General features: G+C 40.5%; 1 protein-coding gene across 5 annotated transcripts in view; it reads right to left on the bottom strand.

The window, feature by feature from the left end:
* The window catches only part of LOC143369376 (KICSTOR complex protein SZT2), a 391,751-nt gene that overhangs the window by 119,340 nt on the left and 246,789 nt on the right, over positions 1-25,622 (bottom strand). For 4 of the 5 annotated variants that reach the window (XM_076813233.1, XM_076813234.1, XM_076813235.1 and 1 more), the window contains 4 exons: positions 22,304-22,553; positions 16,516-17,256; positions 6,542-6,741; positions 6,131-6,288 (listed from right to left, as the gene is read on the bottom strand). In XM_076813233.1, the coding sequence (XP_076669348.1) occupies positions 6,131-6,288; positions 6,542-6,741; positions 16,516-17,256; positions 22,304-22,553 (1,349 nt within the window). The remainder of the gene's footprint in view (positions 1-6,130; positions 6,289-6,541; positions 6,742-16,515; positions 17,257-22,303; positions 22,554-25,622) is intronic. The other variant, XM_076813236.1, reaches the window with a different exon arrangement.

The raw sequence follows: 25,622 nt of genomic DNA, 5'->3' as shown, positions 1-25,622 counted from the left end.
GAAAGGATGATCGCTGACGTTCTCACCAAAGGATTGCCGAGGACGAAACACGCCGAATGCACTTCGAAGCTCGGACTCCGTTCTCGGAATCTTCCCCCCGACGCATGTTGAGGGGGAGTGTTGGAGATAGAGCAACATGCATTGCGGACGCACCTGCAGTCGTGGAAACGCTGCCTTGCTGTCGACCGACAGCGCCCTCTGGTTCGATCAACTAACCATTCTGTCGCGACACGCGTGTACTGTGCGCTCCATCGTTTTACCTCTTGTATTGGAATTTCTAACATTATATACGTTTAAAGCTAACACGCGTACTTCTCTCCTCACCCGACCTGCCTAACTCTAACAGCTTCTGTTTATATCATCTTTTGGAATGGTACATGAAAATGCGCAGGCTGATTGCGCGCGATTATTATGTGGTCTCCTCCTCGAAGTGACAGAAAACATAACCTATATGCTATACCTGATTTCATAAAAATACTGTTGCGGCGTAATAATAATATTTTGGGAGGATGTTAAGTCGTACAAAGTTCACAAATGTAGCGTAAAAGAACGAAATAGCCAATAAACATTCATTGTCATGTAGCATATAGGTTACATTTTCTGTCACTTCGAAGAGGGGACCACATAATGATCACGCGCATCCAGCCTGCACATTTTGACTAGACCGAGCGGCCGCATGGAAGGGTACGTTCCCCACCCTGCAGTAATGGTAGTTGGAACCAGAGATGAGCATAAAATCATTTTAAATAAAAAATTGGTTCCCAATAAAAGGCAGAATTTTTATTCGAAACCAATCAAATATAAATAACCCGGAGTTATTTATTATACGAAGCGCCATAACGGAATTTCTTTATTTTTCATCGTATCAATATGAAAATGACAGCAATGGATTCCTTGCATTCTCCCGATTAAATTGACAAAAAAATTAAATTAGACTACTTTTAACGAAATTACGTTAATATCATCTTTTGAAACGATACGCCACTATTGTGGCTTTGATACGCAGATGGCGAAAAATCAAGCCAAACCTGTCGTAGCTAAAATCATTGAAATTGGGACGGGTACGAGACCAGTCGACACATTGTGTTCATACCTCGTTACAGTAATCTGGGGTGCGAGTGGTAAACCGTCCATAAACTCGTAGCGCCCGGCTCGCTTACCTGAGCCGGGAAATTCCGAATAGCTCTTTGCGACGTTAATTTGAAAGCGACCATCTTAAAATTCTCGAAGCTCGGGCATCACCGCTGTCCAGCGCTCGCTGGCAGGTTCGAACGCCGGACCGGTGCAAGGAGTGCCTTCTCGCATGTTTCGCGACATTCAATTTCTCTTACAAGCCTATCATTATATTATCCTTAAATTGATTCCGCCCTTATCGTTGATTTCGTCCTATTGTTCACCTACACTACTTTGCTCTAGGTATTATCGGTTTACTCACCCGCTTCTTTGCGCGTTAGAATTTGATCTGAAAACAATCGCACGGAATAGTCTTCCGTGTAGACTTCCTCGCGCCTCAGTTTTCATATTTATTTATTTACGCGCGCCTAAAGGTGTAATCTGACGGCACGTGAATCGGCAACCTTTGTGCGCGAATCGCCGAACCCACGTGCGTTGAGAACGCTCATGGCTCGCCGACTCAAGCTCACCAAGCCGACCTGCCGCGCCTGGGCGAGCTGAGCAAGCAATAAATAAATATGAAAACGACCTAGAGCAAAGTAGTGTAGGTGAACAATAGGACGAAATCAACGATAAGGGCGGAATCAATTTAAGGAAAATATAATGATAGGCTTGTAAGAGAAATTGAATGTCGCGAAACATGCGAGAAGGCACTTCTCGCACCGGTCCGGCGTTCGAAGCTGCTAGCGAGCGCTGGACAGCGGTGATGCCCGAGCTTCGAGAATTTTAAGATGGTCGCTTTCAAATTAACGTCGCAAAGAGCTATTCGAAATTTCCTGACTCAGGTAAGCGAGCCGAGCGCTCCGCTTTTATGGCCGGTTTACCACTCGCACCCCAGATTACTGTAACGAGGTTTGAAAACAATGTGTCGACTGGTCTCGTACCCGTCTCAATTTCAATAATTTTAGCTACGATAGGGTTGGCTTGATTTTTCGCTACATGCGTATCAAAGCACACAAAAGTGGCGTGTCGTTTCAAAAGATGATATTAACATATGTCACCCCATAGTGGCGCACACCGGGCTCAAGAATATGGTTCCAAGTTGGAATACGTTATTGCTACTACCTCAATTTCGAAAAGAATGTGGGTTAGTCCGTTGTTTGCTCTCACTGTCTCAATTAACGATATTACGCATAAAATTAGTTTGCAAGATTGAAAGCCCGTTTCGTTAAAAGTAGTCCGATTTAATTTTTTTTGCCATTTTAATCGGAAGAATACAAGGAATCCATTGCTGTCACTTGAATGACAGAATGATGAATTTAAAAAAAATCATTATATAAAGTATTTAAATAAACAGTTTGCAAAGGCTTGTCGCAACAATTATGGTTAAATAATTCAAAAAAGAAAAATTAAGTAAACGTAAAATTGGGTAAAATTTCCATCATTAGAAGGGGAAAATTTGTCCCCATTTTATGGTGCAAATTGCATTCAGTTATCTTTTGTAGTACAAAAGTTATGCGAAAAATGCTCCAAATTCATCAACCCGGGCCACTAACGCGTCAGCGTGGTCGAATACCGCTGCTGGACCATTGCATACGTAGATAACGGGATCGGCGCGGTCGCACTCTTAAAATGGCTACCGTTTTCTTACCCGTCTGCTACGTCAAATTTAATATTCTCTGACGAAAGTCAAAAGCACCCTCTACTGGCACCTAAAAGACCCTGCAGTTTCATCATTGGCTCAAAGATGGTGTAAGTATCGGCGCATGGTTGTAGTGGAATGCGTCCGTGAGGCGGTGTTGCCATTTTACAAGTTCGCGCGCGCGCGGGTTGCAGCTTATAACGTTGACCCTGTACTCACAAAGGGCCTGCCCAAACCAAACTTTTGCAAGTTGCGAAAGGAAATAGGCTTGTGCATGTACTGAATCAGAGAGGGTAAAAGAAGAAAAGAAAAAGAAGACTGTTTTTTTCGAGTTAAGATTATTTGTTTTATATTAAAATTCTAAGTTGGATTATTTCAGAGAACAGAAGAATATTTTGTTTAATTATATTAATTATATAAATTTTTGAAAGAGAAAGAACATTAAGAGAGGGTATTATAGATATAATAATGTTCATTTCTTTTGTTATTGCGATTCGACTGTATGTGTGTGACTGTTTGGCATGTATGATTGATAGTGGCGCCGCGTGCGCACTCTGAGTGTAACCAAGGTGCGAAACGATAGTAACGCACTTCCTTCTTCGTTGTTGCCTGTTGCGCATTGTGGTTGATTGTAAGATAGAAAGAGTACAACGAGATTATTGAAAAGGGATTCAACTTATATCTAATCAAAACCAAATATATTTACTATTACTAAAAGACAAGTGTGGTTACTTATTAAATTATCCAATCTCATAAAAACCTACGCACGCCTGCGAAGTTTCAAGACAATTGGATAGTTGGAAGTGGGTTAAATTTGAGTTGCCAGATTTGAACCATACGTTCTGTCGTTTGCAAAAATGTTGACGGCCGGATGCTGAGCGGGGCAAGGGGGCTACCTCGCTCGCACCGCCCCACTCTCTGCCGCGGAACTCCCCAATTTCCCACTCGTAATTCTTAGCAGTACATGCTGCATCCTTCGCTTTCTTCGTCACGCGGTGTTGCTGACCGATTCGTTGACGTGACGCGTCGGCTAATAGCAACAATACGTGTGCCTTACTTCTACCACTGTGTTAGAGAAACGTGGGCCTATGAAGATACACTCCATCGGACCACCAAGTTTCTGCACGTCAACATTTTTGCAAACCACATTACAAACAAATATACAAACAAACAGAGGATCGAAGCTGAATAAAATCGTTTAAAAACCAGGGACAACGCTATGCGAAACAATTGAGCAATTTTTGGAACGGATCTAACCGTACAATAACTACCGATAATTTGTTTACTGATGTAACATTAGCTGAAGAGTTATTGAAATACCATCTTTTCCTTGTTGGAACTGTACGAAAAAATAGAAATTTTTACCAAAATGCCTAGTACAAACTCGTGGAAGACACCAATTGTTCCGTATTTGGCGTGTCACTGCTGTGGCGCTGCAATCGCGTTTCCGATACAGAGAGGGAACGGCGGCGCATGACCGGTTCGGCGTCTTCTTGCCGGTCAGACGCGTGTAAGACATTGAGCGACGAAAATCTTTGTAAAGTTTACACTGTTCACGCACGACCTTGAGCCATTCAACCATATACTACCTTATCATTCTTGTTAATACACAGTATTCAATATAATAATAAGTATCATTGCTAAAATAAAAAAACTATCGCAACAAGTGCGCAACATCGTACGCAGCGGTAGAGTGACCGCGTCCACGCCAAAGCCTCGGAGAGGCTACAATTCTGTTCACCAATACTCATCAAAATTTTTGTTTACTCGTCATTTTACTTTGGTCTCATATGTGCCGAAAGAACGCAAGTGTGTTCTACTTTGAAGTATTCATCCATTTATAGGTGGAACAGATAAAAAGCATAAGCCAGAAATCATTAGTTATTATAATAACAGGAAAAGTGGTGTAAATATCCTCGACAAAATAGTACGAAAATACGCATGTCATCGGTGTACAAGACGTTGGCCACTCTCATTATTTCTCAATTATATTGATATTGCAGCATATAATGCATTCGTCATATGGCTGACAAAATATCCACAATGGGAAATTGCGGTCAAAAAGGAAGATGTCTTTGGAAACATTAGCCAATTATTTTCAGACAATATAGACAGGCGTGTAATTGGATTAGAGAACAGGAGTATTGTAGCGCATAAACACATCATACAGGCAATAGAAGAAGTTGGCAGACGAGTAAAACGAACAAACGAAACACTAGGAGATTTATCCCTAAAACGATCGCGATGTTACATTTGCATTGGCAATGATAGCAAATGTAGTACGAGCTTCAAATGTAGACCTTCAATTTGGTATTCAGGAGAACGGTTAAAACGAAAACCTGAACTGTAACTATAAAGTAATAAATCCGCCCATTGCCTATACCTGATAAACGAGTTTGAAGTCTCTTCTGGAAAGGAATTAAAAAAAGTGCAGATGTTTCGTGACCGTATCATAAACCAATTTAGGCGATCCATGAGTACTAAACAGAGCTCGGTCTGAACGCGGAACGTTCTTGGTGATAAGTCGCCGGATACAAATCGTCGGATACAAGTCGCTGGATACAAATTGCCGGATACAAGTCGCTAGATACAAGAACGTACCCCGCGGAGCTCTTGGCGACTCCCCCTGGATATACATATATTGCCGGGCGATTGTTACCCAGTTTATATGTACCTTAAAATAGCACCTGTCCAAGCCAGAACACGCGTGCTTTGTGGAGTTCTCCCAATTCCGACCGCATCCTCAGGGATACCGCGCAACGCGAAAGAGGCGTCTGTGATGATACACAGACGTGTCCATTTGTCACATACATCGCCACAGCGAGCCAATGCTACTACTACATGTTCCTCACGAATATTGTGTGCGGACGGAGCGGTTGGCGGGGGAAGCAGGCGCGTAAGGGGCCCCACCGCTGGACAGCGCTGATTTATAACATACTCGTACTATTTGTATGCAGACATTAACAATTGTTAAATTAAGAATTGAAAAAAATATGGGAATTAAAGTAAAAGATTAGCATGAATAATGTGCTAATAAAAAAAGTTTGAGCGTCAGGACTAAACCATTACACCAAGACTGCTGCTGTTGTAGGGACGGTGTATACCTTTAAATGTAAGAGTCGCAGCACAACTTTAATTGTTAATGTCTCGTAAGAAATTAACCTTTTACTCCCAAAAGTGGGTACTCACTGATTTAGCTGGACCAGATCTATCAACTGGCCTTTACCACGAACCTTTGCACGGGGAAAAATTAAGGGTAACACTTCAAGAGGTCCCCTCAATATGGTTTACGATTGTTGTAACGATATTTCTTAGCTGATTGTATACAGTTTATGTGCACAGTCCGACCGAATATCAAAATTTGTATATACTCACTGCATGAGGAAGCTCGTGATATTGCAACAGATGCATGTAAGTGGCTGCTGATTGTACAGGCAGTTGTGCAAGACCACATTGCGGTTCAATCCAAACTTCAGAAACGATTTGAAAATCGCCAGCACCTTCAAAGTCATCCACGCTTACTTCACCGTCAGCTATACCCGAAATGTAATGAACACATTTATGTTTTGATTAATAGAATATCTATGAAGGGTTCCTAAGATTTTGCAATTGATAAACGTTATTGTAAATGAAAGAATTATATATCCGAAAATAATATGTCTAATTAAAGTCAATATTTCATTATTATCAATATTTATTTAAACAATTTTAAATAAAAATTTATTATTAATTGTATATATACATCATTATTGATTATCCAATTATAGAAATTAATAGTATATCTACCTTCATCAGTATCTTCCTCCGACGCACTATCACGTTCTAATACTGTATTCAATATTGCATGCGGGGGAAATAGAATGTATTGGATGATGCATGGATAAGATACAGCATTTTTATCGGCTCCTTGCATTTGTACTTCAAGAACCATGTTTATAATACCCGCCGCTGAATAAGTAAAATTAAAACCTTCAGCTAAACGCATCCTAATACAAAACAAAAAAAATATATATAGATATATGACATTGTTTGTGTTTATAATAAGGATACTCTAAAACAGGTAACTACACAATTAACCTAATTGGGAACAGGAGGCTCTTGATTGCTTTGGGAGCAGCTGCCAGAGCAACTTAAGTTGTTAGCCATTGAATGAGTGGGGAGATTGCAGTAGTGTGTGTGCAGATTCACTGCTGTGTGATTATGCGTACAGCACCTCTGCACTCACGGATGGCCGCACTGTACCACTGCTGCTCCCAGGGCGTTACTTCCTGGCTCCCAATGAACGTGTTGACTCTAAGCCTCTAGAAATCTATTGTCGGAGTAACGAGTTGTGCAGTCCTGCTCTGGGAGAAGACGTAACAATAGATCGGCTATTACTGGACCGGTATTCAACCAATTATCTCTGACTGGACACACGTTACCAATGAATTGTTCCTAGCGACCACATATACAGGGTGTCCCAAAAATGTCGGAGTTCCTTGAAAGGGGTGACTCAGGGGGTGATTTGAAACAACTTTTTCCTTAGCGAAAATATTGTCCGAAGCTTCGTTAACCAGATATTAACAAAATCCCCCGACCAATCAGAGCGCGCGCCTTCCGCCCGAGCTCCCGTTGTAGCGTTGGCTTCGCGGTAGGCGGCTGCGCTTGTACTACGAAGGTACGAACAAGCAAGTCGGCATGCATCGAAGGAAACCGCGTTACACAGTTTTTTTTTTAAAGCAGAATCTTAAACAATAATTGTTTGAAGTGAGAGGACAAGAAATACGCAAATTTCGTTTTCAAATAAGGCATAAACGAAAAGGTAATGTAACAAAAAATGTACGACAAGTGATCATAATTCATTATTGAGGTAAAAATCCGTAGTTTAATCACGGCCAACATAACTAAATTTAAACAATAATAATAGGTGTATGAATAAATTCTTTCAGACTGGATTTACATAATCGGTATAAAGCAACCGAATTTTTATCGCAGTGATATTCGTAAGCTACCAGGAAAATGGCAAAAGGTAATTAACAATAATGGAAATTATTTCGATGATTGAGTTGTTTTCATATTTTTTAAATCAAACTGTTATTAAATCCTAAAATCGAACAGAATTTATTTCTACACATAATAATCACTAATAAATTAAATAACACTCACCCCTTCGGGCATTCCTTTCCTTCCTTTTCGGAAACCTGTGTCACTATGTAGGTCACTGTGTCGATCCTGGTCATCGGTGGACGAAAAGATTTATGGTAGGGTTGCGCCCAGTGCTCAGCTGATCGCAGGTATACGACACCACCCGAAGGTAAAGATCGCAACGTCAAGTGCGTCCGGGTTAATGTACCGAATATTCACTTCACTCCACGGCCACTAACACTGATCACTTAATTTACTTTTCATGGAACGTGTTGTTCCTAAGTTATAAAATTGGTGGCCCTGAAAGGGGCCGATTACTGTTAGTTGTGCACTTGCTCGATGTGACCACCCTCAGCGTCTATGCACGCCTTGCGGCATCATTGACTCCGTTGAGAATAATCTTGACGCCAAACGCCGAATCGTACCCTCGCTGGGGGTTTAGATGTGTGGGTATTCCCGTGCAAACGTTCGCACAGTAGGACTTGCTTCCCCGTTGTTCCGGGCGTATACCCAGAATATCGCGTAACATTCTTGAGCGGAGAACATTTCTGGGACGAGATTGCTAACTGACTGACAGGATTTTTTCCAAACAACTTCCTCTACCCCCAAGTAGTTTCTCTCGTTCCATTATGGGTTAACTCCCACCAGAACAAGAGGCTGTAGGTAAAAAGAAGCCAGCACATTTTCGAAACACGCGTGCTTTGCAGAACTGCAACGAACGACCCATCCTACACTTACACATAAGTCCGCGCTCCGTCCTTTTACTGCCAATGTACCCGTTGCTTCGAGATAGATAGCAGACACCACGTGTTTCGGTTCGAAATGGCCCGAAGAGAAGAGAAACGGAAAGTCTTCGAGTTGCTATAAAGAAGAAAAGGCATACCATGAGGGAGTTTCCGTTTTCGAATACCCTGAGTTCACGTCAGCTACGAGGCGGAACCAGCTAAGCCATAAATTACCCAAAACAAATCGTTCTCTACCGCCGACTCGCAGGACAATACAGTCATAAACCGCGACCCTGGCGAAATGCCTTGGCCGACCAGCCAGAATAATTTTTGTGAACTAGCAATCAAAATGTAATATCCAACATCAATACACCTCGCGGAGAGATACAGGAAGAAAGGGGGTAACTCGTTTACTGCGTGTAGTCCCGCCTGCTTCGTGTTTCCTCCAAATTAAAGACAGATCCCTTATCTCTCGAGTATAAGCACGCGCTAGAATTACAAAACAAAAGCACGCGTTGACGTATTCCGTGCGAGAGTAGGTGGGCTTCGGGGAGGAGATATTGCTGTGAATAGGGCCTTTTCAAGACAGTGGCCGCTTCAGAGGGAAGCAAGGCAGATTGGTTAGATTAGGACCAATCGGACGCGTGCTTTTGTTTTGAAATTCGACCGCGTGCTTATACTCGAGAGATAAGGGTCCTGCCTTTAATTGGAAGGAAGGACGAAGCAGGTAGGACTACGCGCAGTCACCGTGTTACCCCCTTTCTTCCCGTGTCTCTCCGCGAGACGTATTTAAAATTAATCAGGTTGGTCGGCCAAAGCATTTCGCCAGGGACGCGGTTTATGACCGTATTGTCCTGCAAGTCGGCGGTAGAGAACGATTTGTTTTGGGTAATTTATGGCTTAGCTGGTTCCGCCTCGTAGCTGACGTGAACTCAGGGTATTCGAAAACGGAAACTCCCTCATGGTATGCCTTTTCTTCTTTATAGCAACTCGAAGACTTTCCGTTTCTCTTCTCTTCGGGCCCTTTCGAACCGAAACACGTGGTGTCTGCTATCTATCTCGAAGCAATGGGTACATTGGCAGTAAAAGGACGGTGCGCGGACTTATGTGTAAGTGTAGGATGGGTCGTTCGTTGCAGTTCTGCAAAGCACGCGTGTTTCGAAAATGTGCTGGCTTCTTTTTACCTACAGCCTCTTGTTCTGGTGGGAGTTAACCCATAATGGAACGAGAGAAACTACTTGGGGGTAGAGGAAGTTGTTTGGAAAAAATCCTGTCAGTCAGTTAGCAATCTCGTCCCAGAAATGTTCTCCGCTCAAGAATGTTACGCGATATTCTGGGTATACGCCCGGAACAACGGGGAAGCAAGTCCTACTGTGCGAGCGTTTGCACGGGAATACCCACACATCTAAACCCCCAGCGAGGGTACGATTCGGCGTTTGGCGTCAAGATTATTCTCAACGGAGTCAATGATGCCGCAAGGCGTGCATAGACGCTGAGGGTGGTCACATCGAGCAACTGCACAACTAACAGTAATCGGCCCCTTTCAGGGCCACCAATTTTATAACTTAGGAACAACACGTTCCATGAAAAGTAAATTAAGTGATCAGTGTTAGTGGCCGTGGAGTGAAGTGAATATTCGGTACATTAACCCGGACGCACTTGACGTTGCGATCTTTACCTTCGGGTGGTGTCGTATACCTGCGATCAGCTGAGCACTGGGCGCAACCCTACCATAAATCTTTTCGTCCACCGATGGCCAGGATCGACACAGTGACCTACATAGTGACACAGGTTTCCGAAAAGGAAGGAAAGGAATGCCCGAAGGGGTGAGTGTTATTTAATTTATTAGTGATTATTATGTGTAGAAATAAATTCTGTTCGATTTTAGGATTTAATAACAGTTTGATTTAAAAAATATGAAAACAACTCAATCATCGAAATAATTTCCATTATTGTTAATTACCTTTTGCCATTTTCCTGGTAGCTTACGAATATCACTGCGATAGAAATTCGGTTGCTTTATACCGATTATGTAAATCCAGTCTGAAAGAATTTATTCATACACCTATTATTATTGTTTAAATTTAGTTATGTTGGCCGTGATTAAACTACGGATTTTTACCTCAATAATGAATTATGATCACTTGTCGTACATTTTTTGTTACATTACCTTTTCGTTTATGCCTTATTTGAAAACGAAATTTGCGTATTTCTTGTCCTCTCACTTCAAACAATTATTGTTTAAGATTCTGCTTTAAAAAAAAACTGTGTAACGCGGTTTCCTTCGATGCATGCCGACTTGCTTGTTCGTACCTTCGTAGTACAAGCGCAGCCGCCTACCGCGAAGCCAACGCTACAACGGGAGCTCGGGCGGAAGGCGCGCGCTCTGATTGGTCGGGGGATTTTGTTAATATCTGGTTAACGAAGCTTCGGACAATATTTTCGCTAAGGAAAAAGTTGTTTCAAATCACCCCCTGAGTCACCCCTTTCAAGGAACTCCGATATTTTTGGGACACCCTGTATATCAGAGGGCACTGTACAAACACTCCTTCATGCAGGGGCAATTCCATCTGTTGATAGACATTGACGTATCCCTCCGCGTCCACACTTTTTATGAATGCATACGAAGAACCGAGTCATCATTTAATCTTGCAACCCGCGCTCGCGTGAACAGGTACAATGGCAACAGCGCCTCACGGATGCATTCCACTACAACCATACACCATCCCGGCGTTCAGAGAGCTGCCAGCAACCGTTGGACAGCAGATGCCCGAGCTTCGAAAATTTTAGGATGATCTCTTTCAAATTAACGTCGTAAAGAGTTATTCGGAATTTCACGGCCCGGATTGAAGATTTTAGGGCCTCTTTCGTATAACTTTTTAACTATAAAAGATATCGGAATGCAAGTTGCGCCGAAAAATCAGGAAAAATTATTCTCTCTTAATGGATAGATAATTTATTATAATTTACGTTTGCTTAATTTTTGTTTCATCAATTTTTTAACCATAATTGAAGGGTCGGATACAACAAAGGGTCTAGCGCTCGAAAATGGGAAAAATTATTATCGAAACGCTAAAAAAGATTGGAAAATTAAATATTGTTAAACTGTAAATTAAAAAATACCGTGATATAAACCTCGTCAGGACACATATTTTTCTTATTTACAGTTTGTTTATCCAATCATTACTATTCGAGCTACAAATTATAAAGAAAAAGTTTTTCATCGTCCATAATCGTTATTTCTTTAAACATAAATTGTGATAACTTGAGTAAATATTAAGGGATCGTTATGAGACTTGAAATATAAAACTCAGAAAACTCTAGCAAAGCCGCAAAATGTATGCATAAAACCCTTATGTTAAAAAATGTAATAATATTTAATTAAAAAGTAATACTGGACATATCCCATGTTTTTCAACGTTCGCCGTTAAAAAGTATCGAGGAAATTTTGAGGTACATATAACTTGCACCGACAAAGTTTTTCCTTAATATACAAGCAAGATTTTCACTAATTTTCACACTGATTCATAAATAATTGTAGAAGATATGGCGATATATATAAATTCCGCGCGCCACCAACAGTCAACAGCCGCGTATAATGCGCTATTTAGCAGTTTTAGCACTCGCGTTTACTGTTGGTGCCGCGCGGGATTTATATATATCGTCATATCTTCTATAATTATTTATTAATCAGTGTGAAAATTTATGAAAATCTTCCTTGTATATTAAGGAAAAACTTTGTCGCTGCAAGTTACATGTACCTCAAAATTGCCTCGATACTTTTTAACGGAGAACGTTGAAAAATATGGGTTGTGTCCAATATTACTTTTTAATTAAATATTTTTACATTTGTAAACAAAAGGGTCTTGTGCATACATTTTGCGGCTTCGCTAGAGTTTTCTGAAGTTATGTTTTAAGTTTCGTAACGATCCGTTAATATTTACTCAAGTTATCGCAATATATGTTTAAAGAAATAACGATTTTGGACGATGAAAAATTTTTTCTTTATAATTTTTAGCTCGAATAGTAATGATTGGATAAATAAACTGTAAACAGAAAAAATGTGCCCTGACGAGCTTTACAACACTATATTTTTTAAAATTCAGTTTATAATATTTAATTTTCCCATCTTTCTTAGCGTTTGGACAATAATTTTTCGCATTTTAGAGCGCTAAGTAGTCCCCTTATTTCATCCGAGTCCTCAATTGCACATTGATTATACAAAATATTACATCTTTCTACGTATACACTTCAGAGCCCAGTGACGCTTGAGATTTATGCGGGAAACTATTTCTACAACAGTCCCCAATATTATTATACAAAATTTTCAACATGTTCAACAAGAACAAACCAAGAAATTTTGAAACGTGGTTTTGTTCTGCATCAAAAGGCAACAAACTTCTAAACATAAAAAAACATTAAAAAAAAGTTCTAAACATTTGATCTGCTTTTTTTCAAATCTTTATACCATATCTACCATGATAATTAAATCGGGGATGCTGTCTTCAGTTTTGAAATAACAGTCAAACTCAATAAATGTGATAAAAATAATTTGACAAAAACAGTACATTAGATGTTCATTATAAGTGGAATACTGTGTATGCTTAAATAATATACAAATTAAACTGTGGAAAATATACAGGTGTGGTCAAAATGGTGGTACAATCAGAAAGAAGCTGATTTGTTGTAGAAGCGTAAATTACAAGTGCCGAACAAAATTTTTTCTTACGGGGCTCCGTTTTCGAGGAAATAGATTTTAATGATCCATCGACGAGTGCGCGTCCCACCTTTGGAAATCGGCCCCACCTTCAAATCGATTTTCTCGTGATCAAAGATCCACTTGTAGAAAGTTACTCTACAATTTCGGCTTATTTATACACAAGAATTCATTCGCAGTTTTACCATATTTACCGACAAATTGTACTTCTATCTATTCTCTTCTAAATTTTCTTCCAAACTAAGCCTCGTACAAAGAAAATTTATTCTGCACTTCTGACTTACTTTCGCAACAAAAAGGCACGCTGCACATTGGTCCGGATTTGTAAAAAGGTGAACTAAATTCATATTACTGTTATTCATCATAAATGCAACGGTTTTAAGGAAGTTTTGTGCTGTAGAATCCGATTCTGGTATGATTTTTTCTAGGATAACGAACTAACCTCATAAACAACTTTTATACTCCCGGTCAAATTTCCATAATGTAAAACTTTCACGCCCATTACTATTTCACTTTTTACACTTGTTTTTTTAGCCCTTCGTGGTTGCATTTTTGAGTTACCATTTTCGTATTTTTCAATCTTTTAACGTTTAAATGATAATTGTACATTTGTAATACTCATACAATCATGCTCTAATAGTATTTTTCTAGAAATGTAAATTCTGATACGATGAAATTTGTTTAATTTGAAATTTGTTCGATTTTCCACGGTTGTGGGAAAAAAACGATTTTTTCGCCATAAATCTCCTTTGGAAGTCGTAAAAGTGGGACATTTGAATGCTGAAATTTTTTTTAAAGATGCAAAAAACTTAAATGAGATTAAAGGATTGTTACACAATGGATCATTGTATTCAGTAAATAAGGGATGTAAAAAAGAATTTCAATCTATACATTCAAATGCATATTTATGGGATTATATTTTAAGAAGGGAATAATATTTTGCAAAAGAATTTTGTGTCGTATTACATTACGATATATGTCTGACAAGAATCCGGTGATGACACGTCAATTTCGCAGTCCGTTTCAATGCCTAAAGGCAGGCTCTCACTACGCCTCGCCTTGGCTTATTTTATTCTTCCTATACTTTTCTTATGTAGTTTGATAATTTGACTCACACCGCGCCTCGTCTCGCCTCGCCTCGGCGCGGCTCCGAGGAGCCACGGATTCTTCCTCGAGAATATTTTGAGGAAGAAAGGCGAGGCAAGCTGAGGCAAGGCGTAGTGTGAGTTGATGCAATGCAACCGCTTTCGATGACCGCTAAACGAGGAAGGAAGAGATTCTCTGAGCAACTGACCAAACACATGAACCGAGGCAAGCTCAGATAACTTCAGGTACGGAAAAACCGAGGCGACGCGGGCCGAGATGTGAGAGCCTATGTTCCGCGTTGCATAGATTCGCGGAAAAAATAGTCGGGCTTTTATTAACCGTTAGGGGCAATGATTTATTAGTTAGGCATTCCTGGGATCCTCACATCTGCGTTGCACACTTTATTAAACGGTTTAACCGTTGCAAGGGCCAATTTTCCACTCGGCAATTAAAGTGAGGAGGTCGCCATAAATGCAAAGGTAGGCCAACGCTTCTGACCGCCTCATGGGCACCCCCGGAAGGGTCGCTGGTTAACGCGCCCCCACGTGCAACGCAGATGTGGGTGTCCTTACGCTTTCGCGCCGTCCTCCTCGGGCAGGTAAGAAGACTTTGCCGCCAAAATTCCGGTGGAAACGACTCCCGCCAAATCTCGCCACTTTCCCAGAAAAGGCGCGCTAAAGGCGCAGGGAATAGGTGGCGCGTTTGGTCCTAGGGAAATTACCGATTGGTTAACACCAACAAGGTTAGCCAATCGGGTGAATGCCGCCACCGCCGAACTCGCTTCAAGAAATCGGACGAGTCCGGCAGGAATTCGATTCCAGTCAGTCTTCCAAACAGATCTCGACCGAAAGGTCATACAAAAAGACGATACGCGTTCGTACGTGACTCACACGAACCATATTCACACTCACAGTTCATTGTTTACTTGTTCATCTGTTTCTTTTGTGTCACAATCTTATCAAATATAGTTTAATTTTGTTGTTACTTGTTAAACAACTGAGTGTTATTTTATTAGCCCTAATACGTTAACGCGTCTAGGGTATCCACGTGATTCCGGTGTCAAGATAGGACGGAGCCTTACAACCTCCGTCGACTCGAAAACAAAACTCGGGTCGCATCGAATTATCGTGTGAACAGCCTACCTTAATTCGTTCAAGGAATCCACTCGTAAAATTATTGAATTATTAGTCGTCCATTATTAAGGTATGGCATTGTTATGGAAATGTTGCTCCAGTGTTAGGCATTACCTACAAACTACTCATTGAAACCATATGTATAAAGCAATGATGATGTTGGGACCCGGGGAATCAACTTACGAATGTCCTCAAAACTTTAAAATAATTGAAATTTTGCTTTCATTTGAAATATATTTTGGTCTGAACTAAATCTTGAATATCCTGTCCTTAATATATGCCAATTATACAATTTTAACTACGTTATGGTAATTATAAGCATTTACTCAAGGTCTCCATTTCATACGGCGTTAACGGATTTTTACGCATGACTGCAAATATATCATTACTTATAACTTGCGTAGACCCAACTTGTTAGAATCTTAAAAGTTTGTAACAAATACCCTCATGCGAAATTCGTTGTGACTAAGCGTGAATACCGTTTTACAAACGTAAGTAAAGCGGAAAGATGGAATAAAATAGAGATTCACGAAAAGGTATTTTTCAAAGGCATATATGTTGTAAGACATATATCCTTTTCATATTACATGTAGGTACTTACTAAACGGATATATGTTTTACCACCCTTTTAAAAATACCTTTTCGCGAATTACATGTTTTATGTGAAAAGACACTCTATCACGTTACGTAGTGACATTTAAATCAACTCTTATCCATAGAAAAATATAGTGAGGCAAAGTACGCCAATTTCACAGAAAATGTGACCATTGAGAAACAGGCAGTTTTCTCCATCTTCAAACCATTTCCAAACAATTTTGGGTGACTTATGGCAATTCTTACCGATGCCAAAGCTTAGTCTATAGATGTAAGAACCTATGGCTAACGCGTCAAGGATTTCCAAAGAGGTTGAAAAATTCAATTTGCTTCACCTTTTTACGAATGTGGACCACTGTGCGCTGTATATAACATACTTACTTTGTAATTGTAGAAAGAATTCTTGCAATAGCAGTTAAATTCAATTTTGGCAACGTAATGCCTGGAATAGTTTGTACAAATGGCCGTTTTATATGCCATAGCCATCGGTTATGATATAAATATCTAGATAAACTAGTTGCCAAAGTTCCTCCGAAAATCGATGCAATTTTCATTGAATTTGTTTGAGTTCCATCAGGAAATACAATCGAACTGAAATCAGTTGGCATTCGCTCATATTTAATTAAAAATCTCTCTAATGATTTGTGTATAATAGTGCAAGAAAGTGTCTCCCTTTGTCCTGTTGGTCTGTTCGGTAAAGTAAGTTTAGATAACCGGTCTAAGAGGTCGACAACAACATTGTGCCGAACAGCTCCTTCGGTTCCAGCTGCAAATGCAATGTTAAGGATAACACAAAGAGCCTTACAATTAATACGAATTAACGAGAAGGAAACAGGAGGTTTTTCTGCTTCTCTATAAATAAACTGCACATATGTATGGTTTTCAACAAGGACGAACGTTGCCCAATTTTTTAACATGGCATAAAGGACAGCAGCTGCTTGACGACTTTGAACACACTGAAAACGACCACTTTGATTTGCTTGATGCAAATGTCTTGGCAGTGGCCTGTCGTGGGACAAAACCAATGTTACCCTTTGCGTGTGCATCCAGCGTGCCCATTGTAAGGGATTCAAGGACACTACGGGTTGCCAGATTTGTCCGAATTGTGGACATGCCGCATCACTGAAAATAAGTTGCATTTCAACATAGGAGGTATAAATACAGGGGTATCCCACGCAATTGGACCAAGCTTTAAAACAGTGCACGATAGAACACAATTTAATTGGGCAAATATAAATGGTGTCCAATGATACATCATGTATTCAGTAGTGTATGTTTCTGTTTCAAAGGTGGAGAATTGTTATAAATTCGATGATCACATTTAATTTTTTCAATGGAAACATATATTCGTTGGTACCCCAAATGGTGTATTTCCTTAAAGTCCGGGCACGCATGTCAGTTCCCTGTTAGTTCCATGCCGTCAGTATCAGTTTTAAAAAAATCATTTCCCCCGTAGGGCTGTTCGAGTACTCGAAAAAAGGCGAGCCCAGCCTGATAAGATTGAGTTTCGAGCAATTCGATTATCGAGTAGCTAGATTATTTCAAACGGTATGAATGTTTAGAATATTTTGGGAAATATTTATCTGCTCGAATGTAATTAATGGGGTAAATGTTCAGAAGAAGGGAGCCACCCCCAATTTTGATGATTTGTTAATATGTTGTCAAGGTCAGCACCCGTTTATAAATAAATAAACAAATTACACTCTTTGTTAACAGAAATATAAACATACGGGGAAGGCAAAAAAGAAAGAAAAAGAAGAAAAGAAAGTTAAAATAAAGAGAAGTAAGTACAGTATTGTCTCGTTACGGGCTACGTTTGGTGTACACGATGTGGACTTTTCGCTATCCCCCATCACTTCTACCTCACTCTTGTCCGGCGAAGGCGAGAGCGAGATGGAACGAGACACGTTGATGTTTTGCCTCGCTCCGTCTTTCGGACGCCTGACACTCCGTCCTTTGCGTGCGCGATGGGCGCACGCCCGCCACGCACGCAGTGTTCCATCTCGCTCCCCCCTTCGACTAGAAAGAAGCGAGAAACGAATACTCGGAATTAGGGCTCTGTTCACGATACGGACTCAACGGCGGTCCCGACCAGCGAGCAGCTAACGAGGAAATACTGTATTTATATACGCTTAAACATAAATGAAAAAAAAAATAAATAAAAAAATGCAAATATGAATTAATTATTTATTTTCAATTAGATTTAATTTAGATTTTAATTATTCACATTATTAATAACTATTATTTACATTCTAGGAGATAAACATTTCCTAAAATATTCAAAACACTCATATTGTTCAAAATCTAGAGACGCGGTAGCGTCTCGACGCCAAGTACAGGTTTCGACACTCTGTATAAGTCGACTGTCGCTGCCGCGTATCTTTTACTCGTAAACCGGCTATTACAACCTTACCTGAAACTTATTTCATTATTTGCGTTTTTAAATAATTCTTATTCATCGACACCTGGACCTTGCCTGGCCATGCCAAGTATTTGACCGAATCTTACATTGTGTTACACAGTGTCGCCTTTGCACGCTGCTAGAAAGCACCTATATGTACTTGCAGCTTATTTTGATTTCACATCTTTTTTATATTGTAATTATTATTATCTTCTATTTTTTGTGTGATTTATTTCATAATACTTTTTTCCGTCCTCGACTTTTTCATATACTTGGCGTAATTTTTTTATTTTTTGACGTTTTTTACGGGGATATTCTAACTACTCGACAGTCGGACTGCTCAAAACACATTCGAGGCGGTCGAATCTTTCGGGCCGACCGAAGTTATACAGGCTACTCGGTTTTTCCGGGCCGCTCGAAAAAATTTAAGCTAAGTAGTCGGTTCTTTCTAACCGCTCGGTTTTTACGGGTTCTCGGCTCGGCTCAGTCCGAATTTCAAGCAACTCAAATATTCAATTTTTTTCTGCCGCACTATTTCCCTATTTTGGAATAGAGCAGTTCACACTTGTCAGTTCCGTATCCATACTGTGTAATTCCGGATGACTTCAGCGTCAGTGATAAACTGATAAACTGTATCCTTGCGAAACATCCTCTCTCGCACTGATCGCGGCCCTGTCTCGTAAACACTTGTAAGCATCAGTTACCTTCCTGTATGCGGACTTTTTTTGACGTTTTGTCATCAGTACTTTCATTCATTCATTTCGAAACAATTCAAATGTGGCTAGTAATTTTTTTCTATCTTCTATCGTTTTAAAACCATAGCGTGGCCAGTTGGGTGGAACACCCTCCATATCTATACAGGGTGCTCGACAAAGGGAGTAGAAAATGAGCTGGGTTATACTACGTAAAAGAATACGACGAAAATCTATAGTAACGACGAAATTGCGGTCGAAGTTTCGTCTTTTAATTATTTATTGATGTTTAAAGATTCGGGTCAGGAACTCCTGCAAAACGGTAACTCGGTGATCAGCGCCGCGCATTGAGCAAGTCGTGGTCATCAGCTTGCTTCATAGACGTAGGGGTAGATTCTATAACACTCTCTGTTGTGACACGATCTTGCGACACTTCATAAGACATTTAGGTGAATTGCTGCATTGTACTAAACTGGCCTACTCGCTGAAACACTTGTGCGCGTGTCAAAATCCGCTCGTCGAGAATTTTCGAGTAAAGAGGAAGAGTGTCTTTTTTAATAATCTTGTTCTTAAAAAAGCTTTCACACGTACACAAAAGCCCACAAGCGCACCACGACTGTTCCGCCCGCGAGTGTCCTCGAAGAAGTACGTACAGCCATGCATCAAGTGTTCCTGTGATGGTCATACATCGTACATCACGTGCACCGACATTTATTCGTCCATGAGTGTTCATCTGTACCTCGCACTGCGAATAATAATGTCCCATCCGCGAGTGTCCACAGAAATGTCCAAAAACTACGCAAACTAATAACTCCTCAGTTATACTTAAACAGCGAACACTGTCTGATAAGGGAAAAATCGAAAAACAAATAACAAAGTAATGTCTGTATGCGCCGCATCAATGTGATACAATAATTCCCCGATATAAAGATCCCGTTCGGGCTCGAAATACACCGACTGCGAAAGAAGTCCGAACGAGCCACAGAAAGGAAGAACGAGCGAGATGTACATAAATTCTTCGTCAAATCTGACCATTTAAAGCCCCAACAGTTCGCTGTACAAAAGCACCTGAAAATTATCCAAATCACGTCGTTATGCTGCAAATTGAACTTTTTAGGAGTTCACCCATCAGCAACCATCAACAATCGACCGATCAACGCCTACCAAAAATCAATATGTCGAGATCGTCACGGTTTCATTATTCAGGCAATTTCAACTATCTGTTTCAACTCAGATCTTACTTTAACATTTTTTAAATAGGGAAGGTGTTATTATATTAACTGATTCACCTCCAGAGCGCCCCCCCCCCCTGTTACTCAACACTCAAAATGTGTTTAAAAGAATAAAACCACTTTTTTTCGAACAGTATATGACTCATTATCACCGCACGCTTCGGTTCTTAAATTACATTGCAGTGTTACTTGATTTTGGGAAGGTCTCGGTTAACCACACAGTCCGTTATCAGTCTGTACTCAGCGTTTGCGGTTCACGATCCTCTTAAACATCATAGCTTATAGTTTAAGGGCAACTGAGAATTTATTAATTTGTGCAATATTTGGGCATTTTTGTAGCTGCGAACGGAATAATCGTGGCGCATGTGTATATGACATATGCGCGTGGGGAGCCTACTATGGACAAGATTATTCTAATAAGTATTCACTCTCTCTACTCGAAAGTTCCTAAAGGGCGAGTTTTGACGTGCTTCGTAGATATCAGCTAGTCGGCAGATTTAACCCTTCGTTGACACTCTAAGTGTGAGCCACCCATAAGCTGATTTTGACGTTCTTTACCTTTTCCAAAACGTAGAATATCGGATTAGTGGCAGCATCTAGTGTTAGATTGGAAAGTTTACTACACTTTAGGGCTATTACTCAAACGTGGCAAGCGTCAATTGTAGTCCTGGGGTCGTCGGTAGCAGGTTATGGGTGTGAACCACCCAACGTGTGTTAAAGACGTCAGTTTCGAGTGAAGAAGAAAAGTATTGTGACGTACAACGATTGGATTTTTTTAGATAAGAATGGCAGTCGTTCATAAATTATTGTGGGTGTGAACCACCCAGTATGTCACAGTTGATCGAAAAAGGAGGTGTGTCGACGAAGGGTTAATACAACGCAGCAATTTACCTAAATATCTTCTGTAGTGTTGCAAGAGCATGTTATGGCTGTGAGCGTTAAAGAACCTGTTACTGCGTAGACCACTATAGCTACTTTGGGTGTTGAGCCTGATCATCGCGAGCAGATGTGGCAGCAGGCTACCAAGGTTCGAAGTCATCATTTTTACGTTAGTTTTGAAAGACAAAGAGCTGGAACTTCCCTGCAACAAGTCAGGAAAATTCCACATGGTGATGCACGCCAAGGGATGTCCGGGGAGGTACCCCTTCCCCAGGGATAACCGCCCCACATCAGGAACCATGGTGACTCCCCCACATCACCGAATTTGTGAGAATTTCAAAACCTCCGCTTCCCCCGGTTTCTTCGGCGAGCGCGATAAGTTTAACACGTAGTTTTGCACGGTCACTCAAAACAGTAGCGTCTGAGAATAAAGTTACAACCAACAAGTTCCTACCATCCTACATGCAGTTATATTCCAATTCATTCTGGAGACATTAATTTGTTGAAAGAGCAGCAGCATACCCCGCCAGAGGAGTTGCACCCTCATCATCGACGTTGTGTCGTTAAGATAATTTATCCCTACGCCTACGGTAAGCAGGAAGCCAAACGCAAGCCGCTAAACGCCAAATTACTGCTTTGTAAGCGTTCCTGACCCCCATCTTTAAACATTAATAACTGCAAAACAAAGTTTTCATCACCATTTCGTTACTTTTGATTTTCGTCTTATTTGGTCACGTAGAATCACCCACATCATTTTGCATCACCTGTTACCGAACACTCTGTATAAAAAACATTTATGCTATAAACAATAAATGAATGCTTCTATATCTGTTTCTTTTCTAAATGGATGTTTTATGTTTACTGATCATAAACTGTAAGTGATATTTAATAATTATTTACTATTTGTAGGTTTGTTAATCTTCCGAAGATATTAATTAATATTATGAATGTATTTACAAGTATACCTGAGCTGCACTGTACTGGGTGAAGGATAAGCTGACGAATAAAAGACAGGCATGCCACTTCTGATAGTGTCCGGTACACTATACCAGGTCCAACCAAATTCTGGAAACCAGCTGAAGTGCGCAAGCATGGTATCACCTTCTGTCAAAGATGTTAAAGTTGTCCAAAAGCGATTCACCACGCCTTGTCGATACTGGGATTTCAATGGCTTCTTTGACAAACATGTAATATCGTGCAGAAACTCGTAAGGAGCTGCAAAAGGATATTATTTTATTTTTATTTTTATACTTTCATCCGTGTCACTTTATGTTTAAACAAAAACTGTCAATATAATACATAAAAAATAATTATATTTAAATATTTTATAAAAAAATAATTCAATCAAGATCAAGAATTACGATGACAGTAAACAATTCACTCAAGTTTAAAAAATCACAATCACGGTCGTGATTTAACTTCACTCACGACCGTGATCATGATTCTGCGAACACTGTGATAAATCACTGTTAGTGATTTTGCACTCCATCCCTGGTCGTAGCTGTGGGGGAAGGAAATGTTGCAGTCTCACGGTCGACTTCGTACGTTATACATGAGTGTACACGAGGACCGTTATACCCCCCACCCCCATAAACACGACTCATGTAAGAAAGAAGCTTATTCCCCCTAATTCTCGAAAAAAATAAAAAAGTTCAAATGCAAAAATTGTGAAATCAACTTAGCTAATTCCAATTGTATACAAATCAATTCAGTGCTGAGATTTTCAGCTTCGGTTTTAAGTAATTAGCGGGCCGTATGAAGATCATTTTACGATCGAAGATAATAAAAACTTGGTAGAGACTAATTTAAACGAATCAAAGTCAGTAGTGGATTAAGAGAGATGCGAATTTTTTTTCTTATACAACAGCCCGCTAATTACTTAAAACCGAAGCTGAAAATCTGAGCACTGAATTGACAAGTATAAAATTGGAATTAGCAACGTTGATTACACAATCTTTGCATTTGAACTTTGTTAAAATTTTTTTTTAGAATTAAAGGGAATTAGCTTCTTTCATACATGAGTAATGTTTATGGGAGGTAGAGAGGATTCCATCACTTTTCTCTTACATAGAGGTATATCTAACGTAAAAGTACCAACAATACTTTTTTTTGTCCTCGACTTTTTCATGTATTTGAGGGGGGTAGGGCAGAGGAGTGACATTATAAGATTTCTGGAAAAAGGTTTACGTCTGTTGATTCTGTGTGGGGAGCAAGGCTGCCAACTTCCCCTAGCGAGCGGAGCGAGAGCCACGTGATGTGAGAGTGGGGGGCAGAAAGACGATCGCGCAGCGAGAGATCGGCATTCGCACTCGTGGTGCACTGAAGTAAGGAGTAAAAGAGTACCTGAATAAAACGTTATTTTTGATTGTGAGAACCCAACATCTGCTTTCGAAAGGCGACATCTACTGGCGTCAAGTACTAGCGCTACGTGACGTCTGACTGACTCGTAAAAAAAGTATCATTTTGATAACTATTAATTTAGAATAATTCTTTTATCTTTTAGAAAAACAGCTTGAAACATTAAGTTAAACGACAAATGGGTTAAAAAGAAAAAAAATTATTCGCTGGATCATGTTAAAACACCAGAACTATGTCTAAGATAAGATAATAAGGCCAAAATAGCTGTGGGGTTGTACCCATTTCGCTAGCATTCGTGTATAGAGACACGGTCGCTCAGTGTGCCTATGTGTAGGGGGGGAAGGGGAATTAGCTGCCAGACACGACTGCGTTTGTTGATCAGTATCTCGCGTCTGTTGAATAGACGCCAGTATTTTATCTGTTATCCCCGTGATTTATATAACTCTAACGCTTTAGTGAAAATGTTCTCCGAGGCTTTGTTAACGAGATATTAACAACAAACCCCGACCAATTAGAGCGGTAGCTCAACCGGCAGACTCGCGCTCTGATTGGTCGGGGTTTGTTATTCATATCTCGTTAACAAAGCCTCGGAGAACATTTTCGCTAAGGAAAAAGTTGATTCAAATCACCCCAAGAGTCACCCCTTTTAAGGAACTCCAACATTTTTTAGACACCCTGTATATACAGTAATTGTAGAAAATTGAATGCTCATTTTATATCATTTGAAGAACATTTTGATAGGGCTTACCATTTTTGAGAAACTCTTTGAATCCAAACCATTAATGAATTTTAAACTTTAAGGCCTGGTCGATACCCTTTCCTGTTGTCCGAGTGCAATAAACTTTTTCAGAGATTATTTCACCATTTTTGGGGGTGAGAGCAAGGAATTACGAACAAAAAATTTTGGACATTCAAAGAAGATATACGCTAATACTACATATCTACAGTGTAAAACAGACATGGTTGGACGTATTACATACCAGGCTTGGGAATTAAGTGCTCTCTTCTGCCGATTTTCAGAAGCAACGACCTCTTTCTCCCGCCACGCGTCTTGGCCCCTGCAAATACAAAGGCATCGACAATCGTACTGTCTGGGACGGTATGGAAACCTATTGATACAATGTCGCCCTAATGCGCCACGCGCGGTTCACGTAGTATGGGCCTGAGGTGGCTCGAGCATTATGGCCGTCGCGGGGGCCAAGACGTGCGACGGGAGAAAGTGGGCGTTGCTTCTGAAAATCGGCCGAAAAGAGCACTTAATTTCCAAACCTGTTATATACCATTATGTTCATCATAATACGCATCTCTTTTGTATAAAATGCGGTCAGCAGCTTGTTGGTGTTGTTTTCTTGAACATACTTCAAAGACCAAATGTAAACATGAAAAGACGTGCTTTTAGGCTCTTGACCCTTTACGAATTTCGATAATTATTTAGAAGTTTTCCGTCCTCACCGATTTCAATGATTTTTGGATATGTTGTCGGGGACACGATTCTGAACAACTTTTTCCTATACATGTTACCGCCGCTCGACCTTCGTTTCCGAGATATTCGGGAAAAACTGGTGCTACTATACAATGTATTCTGCCGTATACCCACCTGCAGTACGCGTCCGTGGCAGCGTATGCACAGCATGGGACAAAACAAGCTGACCTTCGTTTCCGAGATATTTGCGAAAAACTTCTTTTGACTTATTCCGACGCGACGCATTCCACTTTCCAACTTGTCCCGGGTATCAGTGGGGAGGGGGGGGGGCAGGCGGGCGCGTAAAGTATGATTGCGAACTGATGTGAGTTTAGAGATTTGAACCAGAAACTTGCGGATGCCCGTCAACACCCCTACTCATATCGGTTCGCTACCACGCTTTACACGCCCGCCTCGCTCTAATCTAGCCCCAACGAATACTAATACCCGGGACAGGTTAGAAA

The sequence above is a fragment of the Andrena cerasifolii genome, chromosome 5, assembly GCF_050908995.1.
Source record: "Andrena cerasifolii isolate SP2316 chromosome 5, iyAndCera1_principal, whole genome shotgun sequence".
NCBI lineage: Eukaryota > Metazoa > Arthropoda > Insecta > Hymenoptera > Andrenidae > Andrena > Andrena cerasifolii.
This window is presented reverse-complemented; position numbering and strand designations above follow the sequence as displayed.